This window comes from Oncorhynchus mykiss, chromosome 4 (genome assembly GCF_057628025.1).
Source record: "Oncorhynchus mykiss isolate SJ-2025 chromosome 4, ASM5762802v1, whole genome shotgun sequence".
Classification (NCBI taxonomy): Eukaryota; Metazoa; Chordata; class Actinopteri; order Salmoniformes; family Salmonidae; genus Oncorhynchus; species Oncorhynchus mykiss.
In genome coordinates, this window is record NC_143025.1 from 93,836,740 (window position 1) to 93,849,506 (window position 12,767).

Sequence of the window (12,767 nt, forward strand, 5' to 3'; positions counted from 1 at the left end):
GATCCTCTTCCCCTCTCCCTGATCTTCTTCTCCTCTCCCTGATCCTCTTCTCCTCTCCCGGATCCTTTTCTCCTATCCCTGATCCTCTTCTCCTCTCCCTGATCCTCTTCTCCTCTCCCGGATCCTCCTCTCCCTGATCCTCTTCTCCTCTCCCTGATCCTCTTCCCCTCTCCCTGATCCTCTGATCCTCTTCTCCTCTCCCTGATCCTCTTCTCCTCTCCCTGATCCTCTTCTCCTCTCCCTGATCCTCTTCTCCTCTCCCTGATCCACTTCTCCTCTTCTCCTCTCCCTGATCCTCTTCTCCTCTCCCTGATCCTCTTCTCCTCTCTCTGATCCTCTTCTCCTCTTCTCCTCTCCCTGATCCTCTTCTCCTCTTCTCCTCTCCCTGATCCTCTTCTCCTCTCCCTGATCCTCTTCTCCTCTCCCTGATCCTCTTCTCCTCTCCCTGATCCACTTCTCCTCTTCTCCTCTCCCTGATCCCCTTCTCCTCTTCTCCTCTCCCTGATCCTCTTCTCCTCTCCCTGATCCTCTTCTCCTCTCTCTGATCCTCTTCTCCTCTTCTCCTCTCCCTGATCCTCTTCCCCTCTCCCTGATCTTCTTCTCCTCTCCCTGATCCTCTTCTCCTCTCCCGGATCCTTTTCTCCTATCCCTGATCCTCTTCTCCTCTCCCTGATCTTCTTCTCCTCTCCCGGATCCTCTTGTCCTCTCCCTGATCCTCTTCTCCTCTCCCTGATCCTCTTCCCCTCTCCCTGATCCTCTTCTCCTCTTCTCCTCTCCCTGATCCTCTTCTCCTCTCCCTGATCCTCTTCTCCTCTCCCTGATCCTCTTCTCCTCTCTCTGATCCTCTTCTCCTCTTCTCCTCTCCCTGATCCTCTTCTCCTCTCCCTGATCCTCTTCTCCTCTCCCTGATCCTATTCTCCTCCCTTTCCTCTTCCCCTCTCCCTGATCCTCTTTTCCTCTCCCTGATCCTCTTCTCCTCTTCTCCTCTCCCTGATCCACTTCTCCTCTCCCTGATCCTCTTCTCCTCTCTCTGATCTTCTTCTCTTCTTCTCCTCTCCCTGATCCTCTTCTCCTCATCTCCTCTCCCTGATCCTCTTCTCCTCTCCCTCATCCTCTTCTCCTCTTCTCCTCTCCCTGATCCTCTTCTCCTCTCCCTCTCTCCCTGATCCTCTTCTCCTCTCCCTGATCCTCTTCTCCTCTCCCTGATCCTCTTCTCCTCTTCTCCTCTCCCTGATCCTCTTCTCCTCTTCTCCTTTCCCTGATCGTCTTCTCCTCTCCCCGATCGTCTTCTTCTCACGATGATTCCCTCTTCTCCTTACGATGATTCCCTCTTCTCCTCACGATGATTCCCTCTTCTCTTTTCCATGATTCCCTCTTCTCCTCTCCATGATTACATATTCTCATCTCCATGACTCCACCTCTCCCTGATTCCCCCTTCTCCTCTCCCTGATTCCCTATTCTCCTCTCCCTGATTCCATCTTCTCCCTGATTCCCTATTCTCCCTGATTCCCTCGTATCCTCTCCCTGATTCCCTATTCCCCTCTCCCTGATTCCCTATTCTCCTCTCCCTGATTCCCTCTCCCTGATTCCCTCTCCCTGATTCCCTCTTCTCCTCTCCCTGATTCCATCTTCTCCTCTCCCTGATTCCCTCTTCTCCTCTCCCTGATTCCCTCTTCTCCTCTCCCTGATTCCCTCTTCTCCTCTCCCTGATTCCCTCTTCTCCTCTCCCTGATTCCATATTCCCCTCTCCCTGATCCTCTTCTCCTCTCCCTGATCCTCTTCTCCTCTCTCTGATCCTCTTCTCCTCTCCCTGATCCTCTTCTCCTCTCCCTGATCCTCTTCTCCTCTCCCTGATCCTCTTCTCCTCTCCCTGATCCACTTCTCCTCTTCTCCTCTCCCTGATCCTCTTCTCCTCTCCCTGATCCCCTTCTTCTCTCCCTGATCCTCTTCTCCTCTCTCTGATCCTCTTCTCCTCTTCTCCTCTCCCTGATCCTCTTCCCCTCTCCCTGATCTTCTTCTCCTCTCCCTGATCCTCTTCTCCTCTCCCGGATCCTTTTCTCCTATCCCTGATCCTCTTCTCCTCTCCCTGATCCTCTTCTCCTCTCCCGGATCCTCCTCTCCCTGATCCTCTTCTCCTCTCCCTGATCCTCTTCCCCTCTCCCTGATCCTCTGATCCTCTTCTCCTCTCCCTGATCCTCTTCTCCTCTCCCTGATCCTCTTCTCCTCTCCCTGATCCTCTTCTCCTCTCCCTGATCCACTTCTCCTCTTCTCCTCTCCCTGATCCTCTTCTCCTCTCCCTGATCCTCTTCTCCTCTCTCTGATCCTCTTCTCCTCTTCTCCTCTCCCTGATCCTCTTCTCCTCTTCTCCTCTCCCTGATCCTCTTCTCCTCTCCCTGATCCTCTTCTCCTCTCCCTGATCCTCTTCTCCTCTCCCTGATCCACTTCTCCTCTTCTCCTCTCCCTGATCCCCTTCTCCTCTTCTCCTCTCCCTGATCCTCTTCTTCTCTCCCTGATCCTCTTCTCCTCTCTCTGATCCTCTTCTCCTCTTCTCCTCTCCCTGATCCTCTTCCCCTCTCCCTGATCTTCTTCTCCTCTCCCTGATCCTCTTCTCCTCTCCCGGATCCTTTTCTCCTATCCCTGATCCTCTTCTCCTCTCCCTGATCTTCTTCTCCTCTCCCGGATCCTCTTGTCCTCTCCCTGATCCTCTTCTCCTCTCCCTGATCCTCTTCCCCTCTCCCTGATCCTCTTCTCCTCTTCTCCTCTCCCTGATCCTCTTCTCCTCTCCCTGATCCTCTTCTCCTCTCCCTGATCCTCTTCTCCTCTCTCTGATCCTCTTCTCCTCTTCTCCTCTCCCTGATCCTCTTCTCCTCTCCCTGATCCTCTTCTCCTCTCCCTGATCCTATTCTCCCTTTCCTCTTCCCCTCTCCCTGATCCTCTTTTCCTCTCCCTGATCCTCTTCTCCTCTTCTCCTCTCCCTGATCCACTTCTCCTCTCCCTGATCCTCTTCTCCTCTCTCTGATCTTCTTCTCTTCTTCTCCTCTCCCTGATCCTCTTCTCCTCATCTCCTCTCCCTGATCCTCTTCTCCTCTCCCTCATCCTCTTCTCCTCTTCTCCTCTCCCTGATCCTCTTCTCCTCTCCCTCTCTCCCTGATCCTCTTCTCCTCTCCCTGATCCTCTTCTCCTCTCCCTGATCCTCTTCTCCTCTTCTCCTCTCCCTGATCCTCTTCTCCTCTTCTCCTTTCCCTGATCGTCTTCTCCTCTCCCCGATCGTCTTCTTCTCACGATGATTCCCTCTTCTCCTTACGATGATTCCCTCTTCTCCTCACGATGATTCCCTCTTCTCTTTTCCATGATTCCCTCTTCTCCTCTCCATGATTACATATTCTCATCTCCATGACTCCACCTCTCCCTGATTCCCCCTTCTCCTCTCCCTGATTCCCTATTCTCCTCTCCCTGATTCCATCTTCTCCCTGATTCCCTATTCTCCCTGATTCCCTCGTATCCTCTCCCTGATTCCCTATTCCCCTCTCCCTGATTCCCTATTCTCCTCTCCCTGATTCCCTCTCCCTGATTCCCTCTCCCTGATTCCCTCTTCTCCTCTCCCTGATTCCATCTTCTCCTCTCCCTGATTCCCTCTTCTCCTCTCCCTGATTCCCTCTTCTCCTCTCCCTGATTCCCTCTTCTCCTCTCCCTGATTCCCTCTTCTCCTCTCCCTGATTCCATATTCCCCTCTCCCTGATTCCCTCCTCTCCTCTCCATGATTCCATCTTCTCCTCTCCATGATTCCATCTTCTCCCTAATTCCATCTTCTCCCGGATTCCATCTTCTCCTCTCCCATCTTCTCCTCTCCCATCTTCTCCTCTCCCTGATTCTCCTCTCCCTGATTCTCCTCTCCCTGATTCCTGATTCTCCTCTCCCTGATTCTCCTCTCCCTGATTCCTGATTCTCCTCTCCCTGATTCTCATCTCCCTGATTCTCATCTCCCTGATTCTCATCTCCCTGATTCTCATCTCCCTGATTCTCATCTCCCTGATTCCATCCTCTCCTCTCCCTGATTCCATCCTCTCCCTGATTCTCCTCTCCTCCCCCTGATTCTCCTCCCCCTGATTCTCCTCCCCCTGATTCTCCTCCCCCTTATTCTCCTCTCCCTGATTCTCCTCTCCCTTATTCTCCTCTCCCTGATTCTCCTCTCCCTGATTCTCCTCTCCCTGATTCTCCTCTCCTCTCCCTGATTCTCCTCTCCTCTCCCTGATTCTCCTCTCCTCTCCTTTCTAGGCTGTTGTATTACTATACCCTGTTGGAGGAGTGTTGTGGATCGTACTGCTCTTCTGTCATCACCCCTGACACTCACATCAAACTGCTCAAGAAGCTCCGCTCCGTCACTACCGGTAAGGAAACAACCAGGGATATCACTACCGGTAAGGAAACAGCCAGGGATATCACTACCGGTAAGGAAACAACCAGGGATATCACTACCGGTAAGGAAACAGCCAGGGATATCACTACCGGTAAGGAAACAACCAGGGATATCACTACCGGTAAGGAAACAGCCAGGGATATCACTACCGGTAAGGAAACAGCCAGGGATATCACTACCGGTAAGGAAACAGCCAGGGATATCACTACCGGTAAGGAAACAGCCAGGGATCCCAAATCCCTATATAGGGCACTACTTTAGATCAGGGCTCAATGACACCCTATTCCCTATGCAGGGCACTACTTTAGACCAGGGCCCTACGGCACCCTATTCCCTATGCAGGGCACTACTTTAGACCAGGGCTCAATGACACCCTATTCCCTATGCAGGGCACTGCTTTAGACCAGGGCTCTATGGCACCCTATTCCCTATGCAGGGCACTACTTTAGACCAGGGCTCTACGGCACCCTATTCCCTATGCAGGGCACTACTTTAGACCAGGGCTCAATGACACCCTATTCCCTATGCAGGGCACTACTTTAGACCAGGGCTCTATGACACCCTATTCCCTATGCAGGGCACTACTTTAGACCAGGGCTCTATGATGTTTGTGTGTGTGTGTGTGTGTGTCCCGCCCGTGTGTTCTGAACTCGACAGGAAGTTGTCAACAGTATTTGCAGTACTTCCTCCCCTCCTGTCCCTCGTAACACCAGCCCTTCTACCACACACCAGTGTCGGCTGGTGACCTGAACAGCACCGCGACTGCAGCTATGGCAGTGTGGCAAACGACCACATTAACGCACTTGATATAAAGCAACGCTGTGTTGCTCCGTTTTGTGTATTTAACAAAGGTCTTTGATTCAGTTGATTGTTGTTAGCTAGACTCAGAAACATTGGGTCTCAGTGAAGGGGCAGTAAATTGGTTTAGGAACTAATGTGTTATATACTGAGCATCACAAGTCTGGCTTTCTAGAGATTAATAAAGGTGTCCCCCAGGGTTCCATTTTAGCTCCTGTGTTGTTCTCAATTTTTGTATTAATGATTTGGGGAATGGGATGCAACCAGCAAAGTTACATCTATATACAGATGACACAGTCATCTCTTTATGTAATTCCTTCTCTGGTTCAGGCTGTTGAAGAGATCCACACTGCTTTTCAGTCACTGCAGGCCTCCCTTTATGGTCTCAAACTGGTCTTGAATGTACAAAAAAACGAAATTCATGACCTTTACCAGAGTTAGAACTCTGCCAGAGAAGGTTAGGATTGTCACATCTGGTGGCTTATCCATTGAAAAAGTGTCATCCTACACATACCTAGGTATATGGTTGGATGACAAGTTGTCCTTTAAAGTTCATGTGGATAATCTTGTGACAAGCTTACATTGAAATTGGGTTTTTTATTTTCGTAATAAGGCTTGCTTCCCGCTTATGGCTAGAAAGAAGCGTGTTCAGGCCACTTTTCTCTCTGTAATTAATTATGATTGTTGTATATGCATGCAGCCTCTTCTGTCTGACAGAGACTGGACTCTGTTTATCATGCAGCCTCCTCTGTTTATCATGCAGCCTCCTCTGTCTGACAGAGACTGGACTCTGTTTATCATGCAGCCTCCTCTGTCTAACAGAGACTGGACTCTGTTTATCATGCAGCCTCCTCTGTCTGACAGAGACTGGACTCTGTGTATCATGCAGCCTCCTCTGTCTGACAGAGACTGGACTCTGTTTATCATGCAGCCTCCTCTGTCTGACAGAGACTGGACTCTGTTTATCATGCAGCCTCCTCTGTCTGACAGAGACTGGACTCTGTTTATCATGCATCCTCCTCTGTCTTACAGAGACTGGACTCTGTTTATCATGCAGCCTCCTCTGTCTTACAGAGACTGGACTCTGTTTATCAGGCAGCCTCCTCTGTCTGACAGAGACTGGACTCTGTTTATCATGCATCCTCCTCTGTCTTACAGAGACTGGACTCTGTTTATCATGCAGCCTCCTCTGTCTAACAGAGACTGGACTCTGTTTATCATGCAGCCTCCTCTGTCTGACAGAGACTGGACTCTGTTTATCATACAGCCTCCTCTGTCTAACAGAGACTGGACTCTGTTTATCATGCAGCCTCCTCTGTCTAACAGAGACTGGACTCTGTTTATCATGCATCCTCCTCTGTCTTACAGAGACTCTGTTTATCATGCAGCCTCCTCTGTCTGACAGAGACTCTGTTTATCATGCAGCCTCCTCTGTTTATCATGCAGCCTCCTCTGTTTATCATGCAGCCTCCTCTGTTTGACAGAGACTGGACTCTGTTTATCATGCAGCCTCCTCTGTTTGACAGAGACTGGACTCTGTTTATCATGCAGCCTCCTCTGTCTAACAGAGACTGGACTCTGTTTATCATGCATCCTCCTCTGTCTTACAGAGACTCTGTTTATCATGCAGCCTCCTCTGTCTGACAGAGACTCTGTTTATCATGCAGCCTCCTCTGTTTATCATGCAGCCTCCTCTGTTTATCATGCAGCCTCCTCTGTTTGACAGAGACTGGACTCTGTTTATCATGCAGCCTCCTCTGTTTGACAGAGACTGGACTCTGTTTATCATGCAGCCTCCTCTGTTTGACAGAGACTGGACTCTGTTTATCATGCAGCCTCCTCTGTCTAACAGAGACTCTGTTTATCATGTAGCCTCCTCTGTCTGACAGAGACTCTGTTTATCATGCAGCCTCCTCTGTCTGACAGAGACTGGACTCTGTTTATCATGTAGCCTCCTCTGTTTATCATGCAGCCTCCTGTCTTACAGAGACTGGACTCTGTTTATCATGCAGCCTCCTCTGTCTGACAGAGACTGGACTCTGTTTATCATGCAGCCTCCTCTGTCTCACAGAGACTGGACTCTGTTTATCATGCAGCCTCCTCTGTCTGACAGAGACTGGACTCTGTTTATCATGCAGCCTCCTCTGTTTATCATGCAGCCTCCTCTGTCTGACAGAGACTGGACTCTGTTTATCATGCAGCCTCCTCTGTCTGACAGAGACTGGACTCTGTTTATCATGCAGCCTCCTCTGTTTATCATGCAGCCTCCTCTGTCTTACAGAGACTGGACTCTGTTTATCATGCAGCCTCCTCTGTCTGACAGAGACTGGACTCTGTTTATCATGCAGCCTCCTGTCTTACAGAGACTGGACTCTGTTTATCATGCAGCCTCCTCTGTCTGACAGAGACTGGACTCTATCTATCATGCAGCCTCCTCTGTTTATCATGCAGCCTCCTCTGTCTAACAGAGACTGGACTCTGTTTATCAGGCAGCCTCCTCTGTCTGACAGAGACTGGACTCTGTTTATCATGCAGCCTCCTGTCTTACAGAGACTGGACTCTGTTTATCATGCAGCCTCCTCTGTCTGACAGAGACTGGACTCTGTGTATCATGCAGCCTCCTCTGTATAACAGAGACTGGACTCTGTTTATCATGCAGCCTCCTCTGTTTATCATGCAGCCTCCTCTGTCTGACAGAGACTGGACTCTGTTTATCATGCAGCCTCCTGTCTTACAGAGACTGGACTCTGTATCATGCAGCCTCCTCTGTCTGACAGAGACTGGACTCTGTTTATCATGCAGCCTCCTCTGTCTGACAGAGACTCTGTTTATCATGCAGCCTCCTCTGTTTATCATGCAGCCTCCTCTGTCTGACAGAGACTGGACTCTGTTTATCAGGCAGCCTCCTCTGTCTGACAGAGACTGGACTCTGTTTATCATGCAGCCTCCTGTCTTACAGAGACTGGACTATGTATCATGCAGCCTCCTCTGTCTGACAGAGACTGGACTCTGTTTATCATGCAGCCTCCTCTGTCTAACAGAGACTCTGTTTATCATGTAGCCTCCTCTGTCTGACAGAGACTGGACTCTGTGTATCATGCAGCCTCCTCTGTCTGACAGAGACTGGACTCTGTTTATCATGCAGCCTCCTCTGTCTGACAGAGACTGGACTCTGTTTATCATGCAGCCTCCTCTGTCTGACAGAGACTGGACTCTGTTTATCATGCAGCCTCCTGTCTTACAGAGACTGGACTCTGTATCATGCAGCCTCCTCTGTCTGACAGAGACTGGACTCTGTTTATCATGCAGCCTCCTGTCTTACAGAGACTGGACTCTGTTTATCATGCAGCTTCCTCTGTCTGACAGAGACTGGACTCTGTTTATCATGCAGCTTCCTCTGTCTGACAGAGACTGGACTCTGTGTATCATGCAGCCTCCTCTGTCTGACAGAGACTGGACTCTGTTTATCATGCAGCCTCCTGTCTTACAGAGACTGGACTGTGTTTATCATGCAGCCTCCTCTGTCTGACAGAGACTGGACTCTGTTTGTCATGCAGCCTCCTCTGTCTGACAGAGACTGGACTCTGTTTATCATGCAGCCTCCTCTGTCTAACAGAGACTCTGTTTATCATGTAGCCTCCTCTGTCTGACAGAGACTGGACTCTGTGTATCATGCAGCCTCCTCTGTCTGACAGAGACTGGACTCTGTTTATCATGCAGCCTCCTCTGTCTTACAGAGACTGGACTCTGTTTATCAGGCAGCCTCCTCTGTCTTACAGAGACTGGACTCTGTTTATCATGCATCCTCCTCTGTCTTACAGAGACTGGACTCTGTATCATGCAGCCTCCTCTGTCTGACAGAGACTGGACTCTGTTTATCATGCAGCCTCCTCTGTCTGACAGAGACTGGACTCTGTTTATCATACAGCCTCCTCTGTCTAACAGAGACTGGACTATGTTTATCATGCAGCCTCCTCTGTCTGACAGAGACTGGACTCTGTTTATCATGCAGCCTCCTCTGTCTAACAGAGACTGGACTCTGTTTATCATACAGCCTCCTCTGTCTAACAGAGACTGGACTCTGTTTATCATGCATCCTCCTCTGTCTTACAGAGACTCTGTTTATCATGCAGCCTCCTCTGTCTGACAGAGACTGGACTCTGTGTATCATGCAGCCTCCTCTGTCTGACAGAGACTGGACTCTGTGTATCATGCAGCCTCCTCTGTCTGACAGAGACTGGACTCTGTTTATCATGCAGCCTCCTCTGTCTGACAGAGACTGGACTCTGTTTATCATGCAGCCTCCTCTGTCTAACAGAGACTGGACTCTGTGTATCATGCAGCCTCCTCTGTTTATCATGTAGCCTCCTCTGTTTATCATGCAGCCTCCTCTGTCTGACAGAGACTGGACTCTGTTTATCATGCAGCCTCCTCTGTCTAACAGAGACTGGACTCTGTGTATCATGCAGCCTCCTCTGTCTGACAGAGACTGGACTCTGTTTATCATGCAGCCTCCTGTCTTACAGAGACTGGACTCTGTATCATTCAGCCTCATCTGTCTGACAGAGACTGGACTCTGTTTATCATGCATCCTCCTCTGTCTAACAGAGACTGGACTCTGTGTATCATGCAGCCTCCTCTGTTTATCATGCAGCCTCCTCTGTCTGACAGAGACTGGACTCTGTTTATCATGTAGCCTCCTCTGTTTATCATGCAGCCTCCTCTGTCTGACAGAGACTGGACCCTGTTTATCATGCAGCCTCCTCTGTCTAACAGAGACTGGACTCTGTGTATCATGCAGCCTCCTCTGTTTATCATGTAGCCTCCTCTGTTTATCATGCAGCCTCCTCTGTCTGACAGAGACTGGACTCTGTTTATCATGCAGCCTCCTCTGTCTAACAGAGACTGGACTCTGTGTATCATGCAGCCTCCTCTGTCTGACAGAGACTGGACTCTGTTTATCATGCAGCCTCCTCTGTCTTACAGAGACTGGACTCTGTTTATCATGCAGCCTCCTCTGTCTGACAGAGACTGGACTCTGTTTATCATGTAGCCTCCTCTGTCTGACAGAGACTGGACTCTGTTTATCATGCAGCCTCCTCTGTCTGACAGAGACTGGACTCTGTGTATCATGCAGCCTCCTCTGTTTATCATGCAGCCTCCTCACCATTGCACCTTATACCAAATAGAAGGTTGGACCTCACTTTATATCCGCAGAAAGATACATTTGTATGTCTTCATCTACAAAGGCCTTTTGGGTGAACTCCCTCTTTACCTCTGTAGTCTGGTCTCCTTCACCACCAGCAGGTAAACTCCCTCTTTACCTCTGTAGTCTGGTCTCCTTCACCACCAGCAGGTAAACTCCCTCTTTACCTCTGTAGTCTGGTCTCCTTCCCCACCAGCAGGTAAACTCCCTCTTTACCTCTGTAGTCTGGTCTCCTTCACCACCAGCAGGTAAACTCCCTCTTTACCTCTGTAGTCTGGTCTCCTTCACCACCAGCAGGTAAACTCCCTCTTTACCTCTGTAGTCTGGTCTCCTTCACCACCAGCAGGTAAACTCCCTCTGTAGTCTGGTCTCCTTCACCACCAGCAGGTAAACTCCCTCTTTACCTCTGTAGTCTGGTCTCCTTCACCACCAGCAGGTAAACTCCCTCTGTAGTCTGGTCTCCTTCACCACCAGCAGGTAAACTCCCTCTGTAGTCTGGTCTCCTTCCCCACCAGCAGGTAAACTCCCTCTGTAGTCTGGTCTCCTTCACCACCAGCAGGTAAACTCCCTCTTTACCTCTGTAGTCTGGTCTCCTTCACCACCAGCAGGTAAACTCCCTCTGTAGTCTGGTCTCCTTCCCCACCAGCAGGTAAACTCCCTCTTTACCTCTGTAGTCTGGTCTCCTTCCCCACCAGCAGGTAAACTCCCTCTTTACCTCTGTAGTCTGGTCTCCTTCACCACCAGCAGGTAAACTCCCTCTGTAGTCTGGTCTCCTTCCCCACCAGCAGGTAAACTCCCTCTTTACCTCTGTAGTCTGGTCTCCTTCCCCACCAGCAGGTAAACTCCCTCTTTACCTCTGTAGTCTGGTCTCCTTCACCACCAGCAGGTAAACTCCCTCTTTACCTCTGTAGTCTGGTCTCCTTCACCACCAGCAGGTAAACTCCCTCTTTACCTCTGTAGTCTGGTCTCCTTCACCACCAGCAGGTAAACTCCCTCTTTACCTCTGTAGTCTGGTCTCCTTCCCCACCAGCAGGTAAACTCCCTCTGTAGTCTGGTCTCCTTCACCACCAGCAGGTAAACTCCCTCTTTACCTCTGTAGTCTGGTCTCCTTCACCACCAGCAGGTAAACTCCCTCTTTACCTCTGTAGTCTGGTCTCCTTCACCACCAGCAGGTAAACTCCCTCTGTAGTCTGGTCTCCTTCCCCACCAGCAGGTAAACTCCCTCTTTACCTCTGTAGTCTGGTCTCCTTCACCACCAGCAGGTAAACTCCCTCTTTACCTCTGTAGTCTGGTCTCCTTCACCACCAGCAGTAAACTCCCTCTGTAGTCTGGTCTCCTTCCCCACCAGCAGGTAAACCCCCTCTTTACCTCTGTAGTCTAGTCTCCTTCCCCACCAGCAGGTAAACTCCCTCTTTACCTCTGTAGTCTGGTCTCCTTCACCACCAGCATGTAAACTCCCTCTGTAGTCTGGTCTCCTTCCCCACCAGCAGGTAAACTCCCTCTGTAGTCTGGTCTCCTTCCCCACCAGCAGGTAAACTCCCTCTTTACCTCTGTAGTCTGGTCTCCTTCCCCACCAGCAGGTAAACTCCCTCTTTACCTCTGTAGTCTGGTCTCCTTCACCACCAGCAGTAAACTCCCTCTGTAGTCTGGTCTCCTTCACCACCAGCAGGTAAACTCCCTCTTTACCTCTGTAGTCTGGTCTCCTTCACCACCAGCAGGTAAACTCCCTCTTTACCTCTGTAGTCTGGTCTCCTTCCCCACCAGCAGGTAAACTCCCTCTGTAGTCTGGTCTCCTTCACCACCAGCAGGTAAACTCCCTCTTTACCTCTGTAGTCTGGTCTCCTTCACCACCAGCAGGTAAACTCCCTCTGTAGTCTGGTCTCCTTCACCACCAGCATGTAAACTCCCTCTGTAGTCTGGTCTCCTTCCCCACCAGCAGGTAAACTCCCTCTGTAGTCTGGTCTCCTTCACCACCAGCAGGTAAACTCCCTCTTTACCTCTGTAGTCTGGTCTCCTTCACCACCAGCAGGTAAACTCCCTCTTTACCTCTGTAGTCTGGTCTCCTTCCCCACCAGCAGGTAAACTCCCTCTTTACCTCTGTAGTCTGGTCTCCTTCACCACCAGCAGGTAACTCCCTCTTTACCTCTGTAGTCTGGTCTATGTTACCATACCCGTCTGCAAGGTGGTTGCTATGTTACCATACCCGGTCTGCTAGGTGGTTACTATGTTACCATACCCGGTCTGCCAGGTGGTTGCTATGGTACCATACTCGTTCTGCTATGTGGTTGCTATGTTACCATACCCGGTCTGCTAGGTGGTTGCTATGTTACCATACCCGGTCTGCTA

The 12,767-nt window shown here is 50.4% G+C and overlaps 1 protein-coding gene across 1 annotated transcript in view; it reads left to right on the top strand.

The window, feature by feature from the left end:
* Nucleotides 1-12,767, top strand: part of nbas (NBAS subunit of NRZ tethering complex) — a 296,853-nt gene that overhangs the window by 188,766 nt on the left and 95,320 nt on the right. The window contains 1 exon segment of the mRNA XM_090233327.1: nucleotides 4,276-4,388. Coding sequence (XP_090089453.1) covers nucleotides 4,276-4,388 — 113 coding nt within the window.